The sequence below is a fragment of the Peromyscus maniculatus genome, chromosome 21 (assembly GCF_049852395.1).
Source record: "Peromyscus maniculatus bairdii isolate BWxNUB_F1_BW_parent chromosome 21, HU_Pman_BW_mat_3.1, whole genome shotgun sequence".
NCBI lineage: Eukaryota > Metazoa > Chordata > Mammalia > Rodentia > Cricetidae > Peromyscus > Peromyscus maniculatus.
This window is the reverse complement of record NC_134872.1, coordinates 58083536-58105005: the sequence shown is the minus strand read 5'-3', so window position 1 is coordinate 58105005 and position 21470 is coordinate 58083536. Positions and strand designations below refer to the sequence as shown.

The window sequence follows — 21470 nt, the reverse complement described above, 5'->3', positions numbered from 1 at the left end:
AATAAGATATGCTACCAAGAATGAGTCCAGGAAACCAAGTAGGGGTTCTCTGCATTCTGTAAGTGCTAGAACAGACTTGTATGTAGTGAGTGGAAGTCAAAGTGTCTTCATTACATTTACGTGTGTGTGTTTGTGTGTGTGTGTGTGTGTGTGTGTACATATGTACACCTGTGTTTGCCTTGGCACATGTGTGGAGGTCAGAGAACAACTCTCTTTATACGCTGTAGGCTCTGGGGACTGAACTCAAATTATCAGTTTAGCTTTAAGCTACCTTGCTGACCCTCACAGATTAAATAATAATAATAATAATAATAATAATAATAATAATAGAAACACACATCACCATCATTAACTTTCACTGCTTTTTGTCAATAATTCAGAATGCAGCATAGCTTCAACTACCTTCTAAAACTTTCCATCATTTACTATATCTTACACATACAGCAAATATTTCTACAATCAGTCACACGATTTGCCTTTATTTCAGTGTCAATCACAGTGTGAATAGAAGCCATTGTCCACTTTGGCTGTTGGCAAGGAAGTACCACCTGCCATTTCCAGCCCAGCATGTGGTAGCGATCTCTTTGGCATTACCAGGTCAGAGGGGCTTCCTTTTTTCTGTTTTAAAGGAGATCCTTTAAAGTGTACCAAAGGAGTATGTACAGGTTTCCTCTGTGGTTCACCTAGTGGGTTTACTTTCTCCATCTCTCAATTCCTGATGGCTGAGAGTTTTATAAGCTGCTTGTAAGTTCCTCTGCCTTCCAGCCTGGCAGCCAGAGCTCTCCACCCCTTCCCATTTCACCAAAGGCCACAGTCAGAAGGACTGAAACTGTGAGTCTTGGTGCCCTGGAGAGCATGCTACCATGCCTTAACCCTTAGGGATGAGACACTGAGTCCTTAGGGAAAGACTGACTTCCCAGAGGCCACAGGAGCCAGTGGAAATGAGCAGATGGTCCATCTGGTCCTTAAACTGCCTTGGACACTACCAGCTACAACTGTTCTTAAAATGGAGTGGTGATCTGACATGGAGGGGGGAAGAGAGGGAGATGCCCTGAGAAGGATGGAGTGCTGGTATAAACAACATTCCCTTGACATCCTTTTTACTAATACTGAAACATGTAAATGTCAAAGATGATTGATTGAGTTTCTAGAAAAGACACAAAAATGAATGAGGAGGCATAAAATAAAATGCATTTTATTTGAATACTGAATACATTCTGTTAGGACACTGATGAGCTGAGAATGGAATTCCTTCAGTGCAAAAAACTCCTGGCAATAATACAAACAAAATCCCTAATGTACCTAACTGACATACAACATTTCAACAGCCTGTGGTTCACTCCGGATCCCATTACCTGATGGGTTGCAGTTTAACTTACTTGAGTCATAAGTGTTTGGAACTGTCAGAAGTAGAAAACAGCAAGCCCCCAAATTCCACATACAAAATGATACACAAATGAATACGTAACAACTCATTAAAGACCAGAATTAACAAATAGAAACAGCTAAAATTTGTGCTTTAAATAAAGGGGGCAAACAAATATTGCCACCTAGTTTTAAATATTAGGGTAACAACATCATTTTCATTTCATGTACGACATTTACCATCTATTGAAATCGATCTTTCAAACACAAGAACCTGTTCTGCCATGTCCAGTAGAAAGATGGGAGTTTGGCTCTTGGCTCCTCTAGGTGCTAAAGCCACAGCAGGACCAGTCTCAGGATCATCATGAGGCTGAATAAACAGAAGAGAAAGGGAGGGTCACTCTGATGGACAGGAAGGTCATGTGCTCCCTGTCATGTTCCTGTGCTGTGGCCTCTAAGGGTTCTATTAGCCCTCCTTAGAGCATTGGGCAGGGAATTAAGTTTTCTTGTGTTCTGACTTCTCAGATGCAACTTACAAACATTCCCTGAACAGATAAGAGAAATACAACCCAGCTGTTCTGAAAACCTTGGATAACAGATTAAGGGAGAAAGGTCAGGTGTGGTGGTATTGTGTTCCCCAAAATATTGTGCACCCTAATAAATTTATCTGGGGTCAGAGAGCAGAACAGCCACTAGATATAGAGCCCAAAAATGGTGGCACTCACACCTTTAATCCTAGCATTCCAGAGGCAGAGATTCGCCTGGATCTCTGTGAGTTCAAAGCTAGACTGGAAACAGCTAGGCATGGTAACAAGAGCCTTTAATCCCAGGAAGTGATGGCAGGAAGCAGAAAGGTATATAAGGTGTGAGGACCAGGAACTAGAGCCTGGTTAAGCTTTTGGCTGGTTAAGCTTTTAGGCTTTTGAGCAGCAGTTCAGCTGAGACCCATTTGGATGAGGACTTAGAGGCTTCCAGTCTAAGGAAACAGAATCAGCTGAGGAACTGGCAAGGTGAGGAAGCTGTAGCTTGTCCTGCTTCTCTGATCTTTCAGCATTCACCCTAATGCCTGGCCCTGGGTTTGATTTTATTAATAAGTCCTTTTAAGATTCGTGCTACAGTCAGGAGAAATGTAAACTTCCAAAAGCTACCCAAGAAAAGCAACTGGAAAAAATAATCAAGGGTGCTGGAGCGATGGTTCAGCAGTTAAGAGCACTTGTTGCTCTTCCAGAGGACCAGAGTTCACATCCTGCATCCATGGCAGGTGCTCATAACAATAAATATGGATATGGATATGGAACTCCAGCTCCAAGGGCTCTGATGACCTCTTCTGGCCTCTGTAGGCACCTGCACACTCAAGGCATGTACATGTGTGTGTGTGTGTGTGTGTGTGTGTGTGTGTGTGTGTGTGTGTGTGTCTGTCTGTCTGTCTGTCTGTCTGTCTGAGAGAGAGAGTGTCTGTCTGAGAGAGAGAGAGAGAGAGAGAGAGAGAGAGAGAGAGAGAGAGAGAGAGAGAGAGAGAGAAATCTTTTTACAAAAGAAAAAAGGTTCAAGGAATAATTAAGTGGGGCATTTTTTTTTTAAGAGTACCAGGAACATTCCATCACCTGGGGTCCTTTCTTCATCACTGACCCCCACTTTTGATCTTTCCCAGCATCAAACACCATCTTCAGGTCAGGGGCACTAATTGGAAAGTTGTCTTTGGCACCTCCTCACCACAAATAAAAAACACCACACTAGATAAATCCAGAGCCACTCTAGAAAACTCTACAGCAACAAAAGACCCTCAAACTATTCAGGAGGCTTTAACTCAAGGCAAAATACTACTGATACTTTGAAGTAGTTCCTTCTTATCTTGGTTTTTGCCATAGACATCTTTAAACATTGGGTCAAACTGTATCTGGTGTGTTTTCATCCTGTTTTTATATTTTATTATGACATTATTCATTTCCAATGATGCCAACTGGTTTTTCAAGCATGATGTGCAAATGCCTGTTTAATATTCCTTAAATGGATGAAATGTTTACATTTATTTTCTGGTGAATTTCTAGGCAGCTGTAATTTTTCTGGCTTATGTTATTTTTTATTAGAAATACAGCCACAGTGAACATTAGGTCTTGCATACTTCTTTTTTGCAATAATTTCTAAAAAATGAAAATATGTTCCAAAGGAAGGCAATATTTATGGCTTTCAACACTCAATGGCAGCTTCCAGGAGAAATCAGAAACATTTTCTCTATATTTTACTTGGTAATATATTTAATTTCTTGATAATATATTTAATTTACAAGAGAATATATTTAATCGCAGGATCAGGGCTGGGGATGTAGCTCAGTGGTAGAGTGCTCGCCTGGCATGTGCTAGGCCCTGGGTTCAGTCCTCAGCATTGCAAGATAACAGTTACTAACTAGTAACTAGCTGTGGGAATGAGAATTGTTTCCCACTCCCCCCAAACTCCCCAACCCCCCCACCTCCCACCCACCCCCACCCCTCACCCCCCGGGGTTCGAGTGTATGAACACTTAGTCTCCAGCTGGTGGCGCTTTAGGAAGTGGAGCCTGGATGGAGGAAGTGTGTCATCAAGGGGCAGGCTTTGAGGGTTTGTAGCCTGGCCCTCTTCCCTTTCTCTTGGTGTGGATAGGATGGGATCATTTGACTTCCAGTTTCCCAGGCTGTCTCACACAGTGCTGTTGTCCTGACCTGACAGGATGGACAGCATCACCCCTGGAACATCCCCCAGGAATAAGCCCTCTCCTTCTCTGTTTATCAGGATAATCTAACACTGTAACAGAAAAGCAACTAATATACTAATCACCCAACCAAAAAAAAAAATGAGATGAAATGAATATACTTGATCAAATTAAGAGAAATTTAAGGTTATTTACTAAAAAAAAAAAATGATCTCTCTTTGAAATTCAATGACTCAGACTGTCACTAAACCAATTTACTGCTACAAGTGGAGGAATCTTGAGGAAAATGAAGGGGGAACTTGACTCTTTAGTCTGATAAAGATAAGCGTGTCCATCTGGTGGGACACTACAAAGTGGATCAGAGAGGAATGTGGTCACTCGAAAGACTGACTGAATCATTCTGTCTGTTACAGTTAGACTTACCAGATAATTATTTGACCTTTCCAACAAAAGTTAATTCTTCTAAAACTGTTTTTAAAGATTTATTCCATAGTTTGTGTGTGTGTGTGTCTGTCTGTCTGTCTGTGTCTATGTGTATGTGTGATTGCCTGCAAAGTCCAGAAGACATTGCCTGATCCCCTGGACCTAAAGTTTCAGGTGGTTGTAAGACACCTGATGTGCTTCCTGGAAACCAAATTCAGTTCCTGTGGGAAATCAGCTAGTGCTCATAACGACTGAGTCACTTCTCCAGCATGAAAATTAGTCTTTTAAAACATTTATTTTTATTTTATGTGTAATAATGTTTTGCCTGCATGCACATGTATATGTGTGTGCCTGGTGAACATGGAGGCCAGAGAGTGTTGGATCCCTTGGAACTGGAGTTACAGATGGTCACCAGCCAAACCTGGTCCTCTGCACCAGCAGTAAGTGAGCCACCTCTCCATCCCCATGAAATTTAATTCTTCACAAAAATTACCAGCACTTCAGCGAGACTGGGCATATTCAGGGTGGTATTGCTGTAGACTTTCACCACTCTGAAACACTGCCAGGAAAGCACAGATCAGAACGGTTCTTACCTTAAGCCTGCAATTAGACCAGCAGGCATTATTTTCTTGGACCTCTTGAATCTCACGCCCATTATGGTGGCCAGGAAGAAAGCTGTAACTGAAACCCAAATACAATGAATTAGAATTTTAAGCGTCATTCATGTTTGCTAGTGAAAAGACTAAAACCAGATACCCTGGGGGTTAAACAACAGGCACTCTCTTGCTGAGCCCAGGAAAAAAGGATGCTATGAGAATGAGCAAAAGTACTGTTTTTTTAGACAGTCCTAAGGCACAGCTGTACATAAGGGCTATCTGTGCCCTAAACAGTAAGGTAGCACAAAGGCGTCTTCACAGCAACTTAAAAATCACATTAAATGTACACCTAAGAAAGCTAAAAGAAAATCTAGTCATAACTCCATGCTTTTTCTGATTCAACTTCCTGTAATGTGTTATGGAAATGAGGTGGAAGGCTGTCAGTACTATTATTTTTGATCAGTTCTATCTGGAAAGCAGTAAGGACGATATTCAAGCTTGCCATGGACTCATAGACACTTAACTTTGATCATTTTCCAGTAAGCCTGGTACAAAGTGTCAAGGGGGCATCTTCCAGGTTGATCCTCTGTAGCTGGAGAAAACAAGACACTTACACAATGACACTTTGACATCCCGTTTGTCATTGGAGACACGGTAGGCTCCGTAGCCAGCCAAAAGTCCAACAGAAAGACCAGCAATCAGAGATGGGACTCCACCTGTGGGAGGAGAGAGAGAAACAGAGAGGGAGATTTCATCAGCTGGATAGAGGGCTCGGCAGTTAATCGTGAGGCTGCTCTTGTAGGGCCTCCTTGGGTGCTTGCCCTCATGTGTACATACCCACACATATGCACAGTTAAAAATAATGAAAATAGGTATTCTTAAAATGAAGACAGGGAAAAGAGAACTGCAGCCAGGTGTGGTGGCGCACGCCTTTAATCTCAGCACTCAGGAGGCAGAAGCAGGTGGATCTCTGGGAGGTTGGGGTCAGCCTGGTCTATGCAGTGTCCCAGGACAGCCAGGGCTATATAGAGAGACCCTGACTAAAAAAGAAAGAAAAAAAAGGCAAATACTAAAGAGAGAGAAAGTTGAAAAATGAAAGGAACTCATTCCATCATTTTGAGGCTAACTCATAAGTCTAACTTTCTTCTGTGGGCATTATACAGGGATTGTCTTAGTTAGGGTTTCTATTGATTTAAAGAGACACCGTGACCATGGTAACTTTTATAAAGGAAAACATTTCACTGGGGCTGGCTTACAGTTCAGAGATTCAGTCCATTATCATCCTGGTGGGACATGGCAGTCTAGAGTCAGACATGACACTGGAGAAGTGGCTGAGAGTTCTACATCTTGCAGTCAACAGGAAGTGGTCTGAGACACTGGGTGGTATCTTGAGCATATATGAGACCTTAAAACCCGTCTCCACGGTGACACACTTCCTCCAACAAGGCCACACCCACTCTGACAAAGCCACACCTCCTAACAGTGCCACTCCCTTTGGGGGCCATTTTCTTTTAAACCACTACAGGGAAGAAGGCAAACTAAGTATGGACCTCTTCACAGGTAGTTTCCTGCGAAATACTAAATGCAAGGCAGGAGAGCCTGAACACGGCACTGCAGAGGTAGACGTCACGTGCAAGAGTAAGACAGCCTTCCTCAGTGGCTCCTCCTCTTCCATCACACCCCGTCCCCCATCCCAGTCTCCTTTTTACTAAGGAATTGTGATGACAGGAAATGGGTTTCATTAATATTTTTATCTTACAAGGGTGAGGAGAGAAGTGCTGTGTAGGTTAAGCAATGGCTCTATCTTGAATAATCATCTTCTAGCCTCAAGGTACCAGCATTTAAACACAAAAGGAGACTATGCTCAGAGAGTAGAAGACACAGCCATCTGTGTCTAGTCAAGCCACCCACCACAATGCACCATATAAATGCTAAGCACTTCCTACACTCTGGACAGAGAGCTGCACAGTGGAGACATTGCAAATAATTTGCATGTAATCCTTGCTTTAGAGAATTCAACTAATTGGAAATCTTCTAGATTAGAACTCCCTGGTAGAAGTTGAAGCATCTCTCTGTTTTAAACACCCATAGGGAATTCAGCTATGCAGCTGGGTTCATAAACTACAGCTGTCCATGCATGCATGTAGGCATAGACAGATAGACATAGGTAGGCTCCTAGACCTTAGCACAACTGACTCCATGATGGAAGTGCCATTCTAGCTGTAAAACTCAGCACACAGGCAGCACCACCTGCCAAAATGAAAACAAAGCCCTAACCCGTCAAAGTCCACAGTTCTAGGAAAGTCTCCAAATATAACTAACTTTGCTTTTTGGCTTCAGTAGTTCTGCTTCTGGCTAATTGTTCTTGTTAAGTGAGATTGTCAACCCAGAACATAGTTTTTGTGCTTAAAAGCCCATCCTGAGAAAGGTTTGGAGCTACACTGGGATCCTGAACATCCAGTGTAGTAGCTGGCCAGCTGATAAAGGCTTTCTATTGGTTTAAACCCATGTCCAAGCAGTCTTCTCTGGAGAATACTCTACAATAACAGACAGACAGATACACACACACACACACACACACACACACACACACAGAGAGAGAGAGAGAGAGAGAGAGAGAGAGAGAGAGAGAGAGAGAGAGAGATTATATAAGAAAAAATCTTATCTCAAAATAAGTAAATTCTGGGTGAGACAACAGGCTAGAAGCCACCTCTGTGTGACTCACTGAAGAAGAGTTGGAACAGAAAATAAAAAAAGACTCTTTTCTAAAGAGAACCAAAGGAAGAACATTGCAAATTTGTAAAGATGGTGACAAGACACCAGAAAAAGTGCAGAGGAAAAGACCAGCACACTGAAGTAAGCCAGGCCCACACTGCTCTAGACACACGGTCCCAGGATGGCCGAAAGGAAACAGAACCTCATCTAGATCTAAGTCCCCACCCACCAAAACACACACACACACACACACACACACACACACACACACACACACACACACAAACAAAATGTAGTCGAAAGTTTTCTCTGGTCCCGCCTGGCCCTGCAGTCCCACAGCTGCTTATAAAATAATCACTCAGAGGCTTAATATTATTTACAAACTGTATGGCCTATGGCAGGCCTCTTGCTAGCTAGCTCTTATATCTTAAATTAACCTATTTCTATTAATCTATGTTTTCCCACATATACAGCCACCAGCTCCCATTACAGCCACCAACTCCCACTACAACCACCAACTCCCACTACAACCACCAACTCCCACTACGGCCACCAACTCCCACTACAGCCACCAACTCCTAACACAGTCACCAGCTCCCCACTAAGTTCCTTTGTTGAATTTGTGCAGGGCATGTGGTACCCACCTATAATCCCACCACTTGGCAGATCAGTAGTGAGTTTGAAGCCAGCCTGAGCTACATGAGACACTGTATTAGGAAGGGAGGCAGAGAGGGAGGAAGAGAGGGAGAGAAAGAAGGAGGGAAAGGAGGGAAGTTTTGGCTTACCTCTTCGCTTATATCCCAAAATACTTCCAATTGTCACCAGGGCTGCGTAACCAAAACCAACCAGGTCCATTGGTGAGGATGCAAGTCTAAAGAAAGGGTGAGGGGCATATTATATAGAGTTTTGGAGAACAAATGTATATACAAATGATAGGCATCCCACAAAACTATGGAATTTCTCTGGACCACCAGCTACTATCCTCCATCTTGTCACTCCAAACACACATGTGGGGTGGGAGACACCTCAGCTAATTCTGCATTGCCTGTCTTCAAGATCTGCTATACCCTCAGCTGTTGCATTTCTAAATGAGACTCCTGCTCCTGCTCAGGCTGACTAGACATTACAACTCATCCTCGATTCCAGGCCTGCAAGGCCCTCTTTCCCTCAACCTACAACACAGGCAACACCTTCCCCCCAGCCTCTGCTCTCAATGACTTCTTCATCAACTCTTTAGATTTTGTCTATAGAGGGCTCTGCAGTGGGTGGCTTCTGTCTCCTCTAAATGAGGATTCACTTGGGACTATTTGCTTTGTTACTAACATCCCAGTGGTCAAGACATCCACTTGTAATCAACAGTTAATCACTGTGCATTATAATTGCCCTTCCCTAAAACTAATTGATTGTCCTGTGAATCATAGGACAGGTAAAGCATCTCCAGTGATGAGGACAGGGTCCATTGAAACCCTGCCCTCAATCACCCAAAATGCAACAGAAATAAGATAGCCTCAGGGGATGAGGAACCAGCCTCTAACTCAGCGGTTCCCAACCTGTGGGTCACGATCCTTTTGCAGGTTGGATGACCCTTTCACAGAGTCCCCCAAAATCATCTGCATATCAGATATTTATATTACGATTCACAACAGTAGCAAAATTACAGTTATGGAACAGCAATGAAAATAATGTTATGGTTGGAGTCACCACAAGATAAGGAACTGTATTAAAGGGTCACAGCATTAGGAAGGTTGAGAACCACTGCACTAGCCTGTTGTGGATTCATAGGTCATGCCCCTTCATCTCCCCATGTCCCCCAAAGTGAGGGATGTAAACGAGATGTGATGTAGATCTTTAGCCTGCTAAATTCTATATTGACTATTGATTTTTTTAACTCTCTCCTTTTCTTTTGTTTTTTTTTTAGTTCTTTTTTTTTTAAAGTTTATTTTATTTTATGTGCATTGGTGTGAAGGTGTCAGATCCCCTGAAACTAGAGTTACAAGCAGTTGTGAGCTGCCATGTGGATGCTGGCGATTGAACCAGGGTCCTCTTGAAGAGCAGCCAGAGCTCTTAACCACTGAGCCATCTCTCCAGCCCCAGACTACTAATTTTTTAAATAATATTTTTATTAATTCTGTGAGAATTCCATAATGTATTTTTAATATACTCTCTCCTCCCCCGACTCCTCCCAGATCTACCCCCACTTCCCTACCCACCCAACTTTGTGTGCTTCCTCTCTTTCTCATTCCCATAAAGTCCAACTTGTGTGGCTAAAATACTCTACCAGGGTTATATCCTTAAAGAAAACAGACCCTCCCTCTCCCAGCACCAATCAAATGCTAATAGCTCCCCAGGTAGGGGTGGGACTTTATGTCCATCTCCCCATCTCCACCCTGGGATTTTGTCTGGCTTGAGTTTGCACAGCACTTGTGTATGCTGTAAGGATCGAGGTGAGTTCCTATGTGCCCTGCTGTGTCTAGAAAACACTGTGCCTAGTCATCTACAACCTCCTGCTCTTACAGTCTCTCCACCCCTTCTTCCTAGGTGATCCCTGAGCCTTGCAGGGAGGGATATGACAGACATACCAGTTAGTATTTAGCATAAGTTGTGAGTCTGTGTTAATTACTGACCACTGCAAGAAGAGGTTTCTCTGATGAGGACTGATAAGTGCACTAATCTATGGGTATAGCAATAAGGTATTAGGAGTCACTTTAATACTAGTTCCATTTGGGAGAATAATAGCAGTAGGTTCTCCCCTAAGGCCTATGACCTATATAGCCACAGCATCTTGGCATTTTTATATTTTACTATTTTTTAATCTATTTTCCATAGGAGAAAATAAGTATGTTAGTAAATAGGAAAAGAGTAGTGGTATGTGAGGTTTCTTGTGCATCTGCCTGTGTGTGTGCATGTATAAGAGCATGTGTGTGCCAGCGAGGGGTTTAATCCAGGTCTTGCACACACTCGGCAAGAGCTCTACCACTGAGCTGTATCCCTGGCTCTCCTGTGCATTCCTTTAATTTCCCCACTGCTCCTTCTTTAGATTCACCAGTCTCACAAGGCTGACTCAGAAGAGCATCGGTGCTCAACTTACCTCAGAGTCACTTTACGCTTACTGTAAACCCAGGGTGGTGGCTCATGCCTGTAATCTCAGCATCAAGGAGGCTGGGGCAGGAGGATTTCTGGGAGTTCAAGGCCAACCTTACTTCATAGTGAATTCCTGGCCAGTCAGGCTACAGTGTGAGACTCTGTCTGAAACACACACACACACACACACACACACACACACACACACACACACACCCCGGAGGGGGCTGTCACAGAAAAAGAGACAACACTGAAGAGACCCTCACATTTGAAGCGGCACAAGGGGCATAACATGTAGGGAGGCTCTGAGTTCCAGAGCATTTGTTGACTGAAGTATAGACGAAGAAATAATAACAGGGGAGCTGGAGAGACAGCTCAGTGATGAAGGCACAGGCTACTCTTTCAGAACACTGGGGTTCGATTCCCAGAACCTACAGGCAGCTCATGACTATCTGTAACTCTAGTCCCTGGGCATCGGGCGCCCTCTTCTGGTCTTGAAGGGCACCAGGATTCCCCTGGAGTGCAGACATGCGTACAGGCAAAATACCCAAAAACATTAAAAAAAACAAACAAACAAACAAAAAAAAAAACAGAAAACTAGAGAAGAATCATGACGGGGGCGGGGGGGGGGGGACACCCAAGAAATGTGTAAGCACAGTGCTGAAGCGCGCGCGCACACACACACACACACACACACACACACACACACACACACACACACACAGTACTGGCTGGGGCATAATGGCATATGCCTTAAATCCCAGGCAGGACTGATGTGAGTTTGAAGCTAGCCTGACTACGCCATGAGTTCCAGGCCACCCAATGCTGCACAATGAGACTGCCGTGGGTGGGTTAGGGAGTAGAGAAATAACTAAAATAACACTTAAAAACTAAACAAATAAACAAATGGAAAAAGTTTAAGAAGAAACTGTCATGGGGTGATGAGAAAGACAGTTCTGAGACACCAGCACGGGATTCTATCCCACCCGTCAATCACTGGGAAACTGCAGGCAAGTGTTATCAGGTACGTATTTCCCAGAGGAGGAAACAGACACACAGAGAGAGCAAGCAATGTCCAAACCACACACAGCTAAGATTTCAGAATCAGGGAAGGCTCGCTGCTGGAAACCAGGCAATTCCATCCCTGAGAACTGAGTTATTGGGCTGAACAAGGTGAATAGGCAGTGGGAAGGATGCTCTTCAGAGTTGTCCATCATGGATTCTTCTCCTGCATGGCCCCATACCTAGTGACCACAGTGTATCATCCACCTGGTGACTCATACTCTTCTGCCCTATAGACATCTCAGAGTAAGTCTCACTTGTTACTACAAAGGGATAAATCATGTTACACCACAGACCTTGGCTTCAAGCTGGTATCACGGCTTACTAGTTGTATAAAATCAGGTGCATTCCTCAGCTGTCCTGCTTTATTTCTCCATTTTTCACAAAAGGAAACTAGAAAATTCTAGCTCACATGGTTACTGTAAAATTCAATTAAAGCTCCAGAAGAGTACCTGGCATACACTGAGCATTCAACAAACATTAATTGCTCTAAGCACAGAAAGACAAATTCCATGTGTTCTCACTTACACATGGAAGCTAAAGAGTTACCAGAGCCTGGAAATTGTGTGGGGAAGCAGAGGTTAAGGGGTACACAGTGTCCCTGTAAAGGAGGAACAATGTCTAATGTCCTTCAGCACAGCAGGACAGCTGAGGTTGGCAAAAACCAGATTCCTTAACAGCTAGTATATAGGATTATGGATGGTCCCATCATAAAGAAATAATAAATGTCTGGGGTAATGGCTATGCCAATTGCCCTAATCTGTTGATTACACATTAAATACATGATATTAAAATGCCACAGTCTATCACATAATTATATATATTTACTGTGTCAATTATGTAAAAGTATATTTTAAAACAAGTATCATCTGTGCAGTAATAATATAGTAATGATATTATTTTATTGTTACTCCTATTTTAAGGCTATTACTGTTTCCCTACCAAGAGACCAACTGACAGAGAGTAAATCCGTCATTTGGACATCCAATAAAGCATACTTAAACTCCCTTCCTCTCAACAAGTATTTATTGAGCATTATCTTTGTGCAAGGCAGTAGGAAGCAGTTTCAGGAAGGTTGTGGACACAGGCTTGTCTACAGTACAACAGAGCAGGGAGAAGCAGATGGTGGAGAACCCCGAGAGGACAGGCATCTGATGGACACTGGAGCCTAAGGGAGGATGTCCAGGGGAGGGAAGGTCCCAGCTGGGATCTTGGGAAAAGCAGGAATAAGTGCATGAGCAAGTGTTCCAGGCAGGTGAATGAACATGTGCAAAGGCTTCCAGGAGTTAGATAGAATGCAAGGCATGTTTGCAAATAAAATGAAACTCAAAAGGGTAGAGGGAGGCTGGGGATCACTTGGCAAAGAACCTGAGCTCTGTTTCCAGCACCCATGTTGGACAGCTCACAACTGCCTGTAACTCTAGGTCAGGGGATCTGATGACCTCCTTTGAACACCGAGGGCAAGTACACTCATGTGCACAAACCCACACAGAGACACACATAATTAACAAATAATAAGGACAGATCTTAAAACTGAAACAAATGGGCTGTGAAAAGAGCACCTGATCAGAACTATCACCCTACACTCAGCAGCCCGGCAAAGGGAGTGTGTGGCTCCTGTCCCAAGGCCAGTGAAGGGTTAAATAGCAAGCCTTACAATCTGACTTCAAGTCTACTCAATGTTCCCTAGCTGTGGTAGGGGAACACCAGGAAGGCAGGGCATAAACTGGGAGCTGACTTCAGGAACCTCATTGGTTGAGGAGAGTAATCCACCCCAGAGAAAGGACAATGAAGGAGAAGGAGGTGGATGAATTAGAGGGATTCAGTGTTTAGAATCCACAGCCTGCAGCTGGGCACAGAAAGGCAGGGAACTTGCCAGCATGACTCCTACAGGTCTCTGGCTTGGACCTCTAGGAGATGTGGGGGAGGGTAGTCGTGATGCTTTTCCCTGAGTCAGAACCCTGGGGCAGTCAGGAGCAAGTATGTGTGTGTGGTGGGGGGGCGGGTGGTGGTGTTAATATTCTGACCCGCCCCTTGGCACTGCCCTGCGCCCTGATATAAAAGTCTCATTTTAAGGAAAATTCGCCGGTGGTGGTGGTGGTGGTGGTGGCGGCGGCGGCGGCGGCGGCGCATGCCGGTAGGATTTGCTGAAGGAGGCGGAGGCAGGAGGATCACGAGGTCGAGGCCAGCCTGGGCTACACATTTAGATTTAATTAAAAAAAGTAAAAAAAAAAAAAAAAAAAAAAAAAAAAGGAAAATTCCTCCCCTTCTCTCTCTTCTGCTTTTCCTCCCAGGAGATGTACACCCTTGACCTCTCTCTCTCTTTCTCCCTCTCTTCTCCCTCTCCTTCCTATCTTTCTCTTCATCTCTCTATTACAATAAACTCTCCGGATGGATGCAACGCCTGGGTGTGAATGACTTTCCACGGCCCCCCCATCTGTCCATCATGTTTTCTCTCTCATGGGATAGCCTGGCTTTGCCAGCTGGGGTTCTCCACTCATGCAAATTCATAACAGTCTATATTTGGAATATAGACTGAAGTGTCTAACAGCCAGGAAGATACTCTTACTAGGAATCCAAAGCTAGAAAGATAGATCATTCATCATTGGATAGTAATTTGGGGCCTTATATTTTCTTCTAAGCTAACCCAAAGTGTGAAAAGTAGATTGACCTTCTTCCCAAGACCCCCAAACTGCTTCTGTGACCCTTTCTTAGAAATAAATTCCTTTAATTTGGCGTAAAACTGCTTGTGGTGTGTTGCCTGTCTGAATCTCTTTTCTTGGCCAGTCAAGCTCATTGAGGGCAAAACCACAGTTGCGTCCATTGCTGACCTGCACACAGCACCAAGCTCACTGCCCTGAGTGACTGGGTGACTGGGTGGTTCACACAAACAACCTGCTGAAATCATCCGCTCCAATGCCCCACCACCCCTGCCTATAATTTTGGGAACTCAACAGTTCCTTCATCTCCACGGAGAACTGATTGTTGTTCTAAAGAAGTCGAAAGGAACTCCATTTACAACCCTTGCACACTGAGAAAATCCACACAAGTCAATCATATTTCTTGCTTCTTCTCCGTGGCAGAGGCCACTTGTCCAGACCACAACCAAGCATTAAGGGAAGAGGCTGTAAGAACATGAAAGGAATGGGGTGTGGCTGGAAGAGGGGGGATCATTCATTGAATGTTCCTGCAAAAGACAGAAAGCTTGATACACACACAAGGCCAGAAAGCATCCTGGACGCAATGCAGCAAAATGATTTACTGCTCGGCACACAGAACTGAAGGGCAAATCCCTGCCTTCTCCTTTCCCAAAACCTCGAAGGTCTGGTCCACCCACTAAGAGATCTATAGACAAATATACACAGAGCGTTTTTCACACAAAAATAAAACAGCTGCCTACGTCTGAGGTACGCAGGGATGAAAGCCATTTTTGAAGGAAGTCGGGTTGAACCTTACCGATCACCACACCCCCCTTACGGCAAGGTAGAAGGTAAAATATGTGCGATATTTAGGGCCCCGGGAAGGTAGAAATTCAGGAAATGCCCAGCATCAGGACAGGAAAGAGCTCTGGGAGGGCAGCCTCCATCCCTCCTTCCCCAGGTCCTCTGAATTTTTTTCTTGATGTGGAGATTGAGAGATTGAAGGAGAGGGCGCATGCTCAGCAAAGACCCGTTTATTTTCATGCCATTGCAAGGAAAGTTTCCTTGATGGGATGGGTGCACAGCTCACCTGCAGCCCTGAGCCCTTGCTGCAGCTGAAGAGGAAAAGTGGGGACGCGCAAGCGCAGTACCTCACCCCGGAAGCAGTTTCCGAGCCAGCGCTCTGCCGCACCGGGTCCCACCTTAGCAGGGAGAACGGCGTCCTCTTCGGAGCCGCTTCGTGGGACGCTGCGTCCCTGATCCCACGTCCTTCTGCTTTCGGAGGCCCGGAAGCGGGGTGCAGCTCTGGATCTGCGGGAGACTTGCTGGTCCGTGCGGGCTTCCTCGGTCCCGGGAGCGCAGGGCTGGAGTCGGCTGCCCCCTTCCGGCCGGACCGACGCGTGCAGCAACTCCTTCCTTTAGCTAGGATCTCCAAATGAAGGAAGTTTTGGGTTTTTGTTGTTGTTTTTTAGGAAGCCAAGCAATGTACATACAGGCTGTCTACAAATTGTTTCTGTTTTCAATGGAGGGAACTGACGTTCTAAAAGATAAAGTAGGATCTCCAAAGAATTCATGTTGATCTGGTTTACAGCCCGACTTCCCTTACAGCTTACTGTCTCTAGGATCAGACAGATGTAGGTAGGTGTGACATCAAGATCCGGCTTTCATGCTGTTGAGACCAGGGCTACTAGCCTTAGACATCTGGGAGGAATGGTACAGAATGCCAGAGTTGGAAAGCGTTTTGAATCTTGCGAATCCAGGAAAATCAGTTCCCAGAAAAGAACTGTAAGTTGGCATGAAGTTGTGCCTCTTGGTAAATTCTCACGCCGCTCCAGTTTTGCTCTCCAGACTGAAAATAGTAACCAGGACGAACCCTCTGCTCTCTGTTACACAGCAGCAGCCCAGATATTGAGGAAGGATCCAGGATGCTGTGGTGTGGGGAATAACAGAATTCCCCAGAATACACGAACTAATCTAACATCATGTACATCAAATCTTGTAACATTCATTTGCTGGACCTATTCCTTCCACAGTGAAGGTATTTGGGGAAGTAATGTCAATGTATCTTGAGAACTGGGAGGTCTAATCCGGTCCTAGGGGATTCACCAATCCCTGGAAGAGTCACAGGAGCACCAGCAGCGCGTCACAGGGATTAGAGGCAGTGGCATCCAGATGTTTGCCTCTGAGTTCTCCTGGCTCTCCTTCCCACCCTGCCATGTCCACCCTCACCCCAGCCTTCTCTCTCCCCTCAGACTCACAGAACACTTTCCCTACCCCAAATAAAATGAGAACCTTCTTAGAATCCCTCATTGTTTCAACAACATGATCTGAATAAATGCCTTCCCCGCTGGGAGAGTAATTTTCCGGTGTTATTGCTCACTCTCTTCAGCTGGGTCAGCTAACCAGATGCTTCAGATGAATGCCCCATTGCCTGAACCCCTTCCCGTCTCTGACTAACATCCCAGCCTTCCTGGGCCCTGACAACGACATTCTAGTTCCAGCAGGAAGTATTTACAGAAGAGTGTGTCATCCCTTGTCCTCAACGAAAGGCTGGAATGTTGGGTCCAAGGAAACTCCCTGGTAAATGGGACAAAATGGCTACCTCCAGTGCCTACTGGCGTACCAGGAAAGGTACCTGTTAAAACCAAATAGACCCAACCCCACAAAACAATAAGGATATAAAATACTTAATTAGTTTTTCAGTTATGCATATTTAAACTTTCTGGACTTCATAGTCAAACTTTCGTTGTGTTACAGGCAGATTTTTTTTATATTTATTTTGTTGTATTTGCTTTTTAGAAATGGTCTCACTATGTAGCCCTGAATGGCCTGAAATTTACTATGTAGAACAGCCTGACCTTGAACTCATATTGATCTGCCTGTCTGTGCCTCCTGAGAGATGGGATTAAAAGAGTATGCCACCATACCCAGTCTGAAAAATAAGAGCATTAAAAAGATTAATTATAGGCAGGTATAGTTAGCTTATGGAGTATTTTGGAGATGGCACTGTAAGCTATAACGAAGAATGTGTGTTTTGCATGTGTAGGACAGGATATTCTGAGTTTCTTTGTAAATCCATTTGATCTGTGGTGAAGTTTAAATCTGAAGTGTCTTGGTTCAATTTGGGGCTGGATGACGCATCTAAAGATGAGATTGAGCTGTTAAAGGCGACCACAGCTATTGTATCCAGATCTGCCTGGTCTTCTATGCTCACTAATATTTGCTTTATGCAGTTGCTAACTCAAATTTTGGTATGTATAATATTTATAATTGCTATGTCTTCTTCATGAATTGTTCTCTTACTATTATGTAGTGACCTTCTTTATATTTTCTAATTTTTGTTTAAGGTCAATTTTGTTCACTATCAAAATAATACACCAGCTTATTTTGGGCTTTTGTTTGCTTAATTTAATTTTGATATTTGACTCTCCTTTTGTGAGTGTCTTCACCAGTGAGGTGTGTTTCTTTCTTTTTCCGCATGGTCTCTCTTTGTAGCCTTAGCTGTCCCAGAGCTCACTATGTTGACCAGGCTGACCTCAAACTCACAGAGATCCTCCTACCTCTGTTTCCTGATTGCTGGGATTAAAGGAATGCACCATCGCACCTGACCTAATTCTTATAAATTTGTGGTTGTTTTCTGATTGGTTGGATGGTTGTCTATTCTCTTCTGTCCCCCTGATAGTACCAGGGAGCTTGCTGTGTGCTGTTGGACATGATAGACTCCTTCCTGGTTCTCCTCTGTTCCCATCTTCCCATCATGAAGCTGGTCCTTTGCTATCCTTGTGACCAGGCCACCCTCTTCCTCTTCTGTCCTGTAACTGGCAGACCCTGTCCCCGTCTCTAGACTGCCTCTGAAGACAGCACCTGCTCACTGGCCTCCAGGTCACAGAAAAACGGATTCGGGTTCCTCTCTATGGCTGCCTGTGGTGGCTTCAGCTGTGACAGAAGAATCAGTGTCCACCAGGACCTACAACTGGGTTTGAGACTTCTGAGGACACTGGGCTTTTCCCAGGGCTGCAGGGCTTAGGTCTGGATGAGGTTCTGCTTTCTTTCAGCCGTCCTGGGACCATGTGTCTAGAGCAGTGTGGGCCTGGCTTACTTCAGTGTATGCTGGTCTTTTCCTCTGCACTTTTTGGGTGTCTTGTCACCATCTTTACAAATTTATAATGTTCTTCCTCTGGTTCTCTTTAGAAAAGAGACTATTTTTATTTTCTGTTCCAACTCTTCTCCTTCAATGAGTCATACAGAGGAGGCTTCTAGTTTGTTATTTTACCCAGAATTTACTTACTTTGAGATAAGATTTTTTTTTTTGCTTATAGAAAATTATATATAAAACTCAATTATGATGATATTATGTGCTTCAAAGGTAACAGGTAACATTCTCATTCTCATTCATATTCTCCCTCCCTCCCTCCCTCTCTGTCTCTGTCTCTCTCTGTCTCTCTGTCTCTGTCTGTCTGTCTGTCTGTCTCTGTCTGTCTCTCTATCTCTCTGTGTCTCTCTCTGTGTCTCTCTCTGTCTCTCTCTCTCTCTCTCTCTCTCTCTCTCTCTCTGTCTCTCTCTCTCTCTCTCTCTCTCTCCCCTTCTTGACTACTACAAGCTAAGAAGCCTTCTAGCTCACATAATCCCATTCCTAACACCCTGTCTCAGCTCATGCTCAAAGCAATAGAGCTACCCAACCTAAGGCTGAAATATATGAAAACAAGCCAAAGTAAATCTTCTTTCCTTTAGATGGATTTTTAAGTAATTAAGCTCACACCTTAGTGACATACTTCCTCCATCCAGGCTCCATCTCCTAAAGATGCCATCACCTCCACAAACAGCGCCACCAGCTGGAGACTAAGTGTTCACTCACACATGAGCCTGGAGAACATTTCTCATTCCCACAGCTAGTTACTAGTTAGTAACTGTTATCTTGCAACTAGTTAGTAACTGTTATCTTGCAATGCTGAGGACCGAACCCAGGGCCTTGCACATGCCAGGCAAGCACTCTGACACTGAGCTACATTCCCAGCCCTGATCCTGTGAAATTAAACATATTATCAAGTAAAATATAGAGAAAATGTTTCCAGTTCCTCCTGGAAGCTGCCCTTGAGTGTTGAAAGCCATAAACATTGCCTTCCTTTGGGACACATTTTCATTTTTCAGAAATTATTTCAAAGAAGTACACAAGGCCTAATGTTCACAGTGGCTGTATTTCTAGTAGAAAATATATAAGCCAGAAAATTAAAGGTGCCCAGAAAATAAATGTAAATATTTTTATCTATTTAAGAGATATTAAACAGGCATTTAAATATCGTGCTGGAAAAACCAGCTGGTGTTATTGGAAATGAATAATGTCATAATAAAATTCGAAAACACATCAAATACAGTTTGACCCAATGTTTAAAGATGTCTGTGGCAAAAACCAAGATAAGAAGGAACTACTTCAAAGTATCAGTAGTATTTTGCCTTGAGTTAAAGCCTCCTGAATAGTTTGGTGATCTTTTGTTGCTGTGGAATTTTCTAGAGTGGCTCTGTATTTATCTAGTGTGATATTTTTTATTTGTGGTGTGGTGTGGTGAGGAGGTGCCAAAGGCAACTTTCCAATTAGTGCCCCTGACCTGAGCATAGTGTTTGACGCTGAGAAGGATCAAAAGTGGAGGTTAGTGATGAAGAAAGGACCCAGGTGATGGAATGTTCCTGGTACTCTTAAAAAAAAAAAAAAGTGCCCCCACTGAATTGCTCCTTGATCCTTTTTTCTTTCTTAAAAAACACTTGTGTGTGTGTGTGTGTGTGTGTGTGTGTGTGTACCCACATTTGTGTATATGCTATGAGTGTACAGGTGCCTACAGAGGCCAGAAGAGGTCATCAGACCCCTTGGAGCTGGAGTTCCATATCATTAATTGTTATGAGCAGCTGCCATGAATGCAGAAACTGAACTCTGGTCCTCTGGAAGAGCAGCAGGTGCACTTAACCATCACTCCAGCACCCCTGATTATTTTTTACAGTTGCTTTTGTTGGGTAGCTTTTAGAAGTTTACATTTCTCCTGATCTTTCTCCCTTAATCTGTTATCCAAGATTTTCACAACAGCAGGGTTTGATTTCTCTTATCTGTTCAGGGAATGTTTGTAAGTTGCATCTGAGAAGTCAGTACACAAGAAAACTTAATTCCCTGCCCCCTGCTCTATGGAGGGCTAAAAGAGCCCTCAGAGGCCACAGCATAGGAACATGACAGGGAGCACATGACCTTCCTGTCCATCAGAGTGACCCTCCCTTTCTCTTCTGTTTATTCAGCCTCATGATGATCCTGAGACTGGTCCTGCTGTGGCTTTAGCACCTAGAGGAGCCAAGAGCCAAACTCCCATCTTTCTACTGGACCTGGCAGAACAGGTTCTTATGTTTAAAAGATCGATTTCAATAGGTGGTAAATGTCGTACACTGAAATGAAAATGATGTTGTCACCCTAATATTCAAAACTAGGTGGCAATATTTGTTTGCCCCCTTTATTTAAAGCACAAATTTTAGCTGTTTCTATTTGTTAATCCTGGTCTTTAATGAGTTGTTACGTATTCATTTGTGTATCATTTTGTATGTGGAATTTGGGGGCTTGCTGTTTTCTACTTCTGACAGTTCCAAACACTTATGACTCAAGTAAGTTAAACTGCAACCTGTCAGGTAATGGGATCCGGAGTGAACCACAGGCTGTTGAGTTTGGTACATTAGGGATTTTGTTTGTATTGTTGCCAGGGGTTTTGCATTGAAAGACTTTCATTCTTAGCTCATTGGTGTCCTAACAGAATGTATTCAGTATTCAAATAAAATGCATTTTATTTTAAGCCTCCTCATTCATTTTTGTGTCTTTTCTAGAAACTCAATCATCTTTGACATTTGCGTGTTTCAGTATTAGTAAAAAGGATGTTAA

At 43.8% G+C, this 21470-nt stretch overlaps 1 protein-coding gene across 3 annotated transcripts; it reads right to left on the bottom strand.

Moving 5' to 3' along the window:
* Positions 1 to 1179: 1179 nt before the first annotated feature.
* Tmem14a (transmembrane protein 14A) lies at positions 1180 to 21376 on the bottom strand. 3 transcript variants are annotated; one of them, XM_006991697.4, is made up of 5 exons: positions 15657 to 21376; positions 8570 to 8655; positions 5684 to 5785; positions 5067 to 5154; positions 1180 to 1735 (listed from the first exon to the last, which is right to left on the bottom strand). In XM_006991697.4, the coding sequence occupies exons 2-5, from the start codon at positions 8637 to 8639 to the stop codon at positions 1696 to 1698; spliced, it is 300 nt and encodes a 99-aa protein (XP_006991759.1). In that variant the 5' UTR covers positions 8640 to 8655; positions 15657 to 21376; the 3' UTR covers positions 1180 to 1695. The 3 variants fall into 3 exon arrangements, with proteins under 3 accessions (XP_006991759.1, XP_076414030.1, XP_006991760.1); XM_076557915.1 differs by having other exon boundaries at positions 15723 to 21376; XM_006991698.4 differs by having other exon boundaries at positions 15769 to 21376.
* Positions 21377 to 21470: the final 94 nt, after the last annotated feature.

Coding starts and splice junctions, on each gene's coding strand:
- Tmem14a (XM_006991697.4), bottom strand. CDS start 8,639: ATGGACCTGGTTGGTTTTGGTTACGCAGCCCTGGTGACAATTGGAAGT. Junction 5,155..5,683: donor GGATGTCAAAGTGTCATTGT/GTAAGTGTCTTG, acceptor TTTGGGTTTCAG/TTACAGCTTTCTTCCTGGCC. Junction 1,736..5,066: donor GGTCTAATTGCAGGCTTAAG/GTAAGAACCGTT, acceptor CTGTTTATTCAG/CCTCATGATGATCCTGAGAC.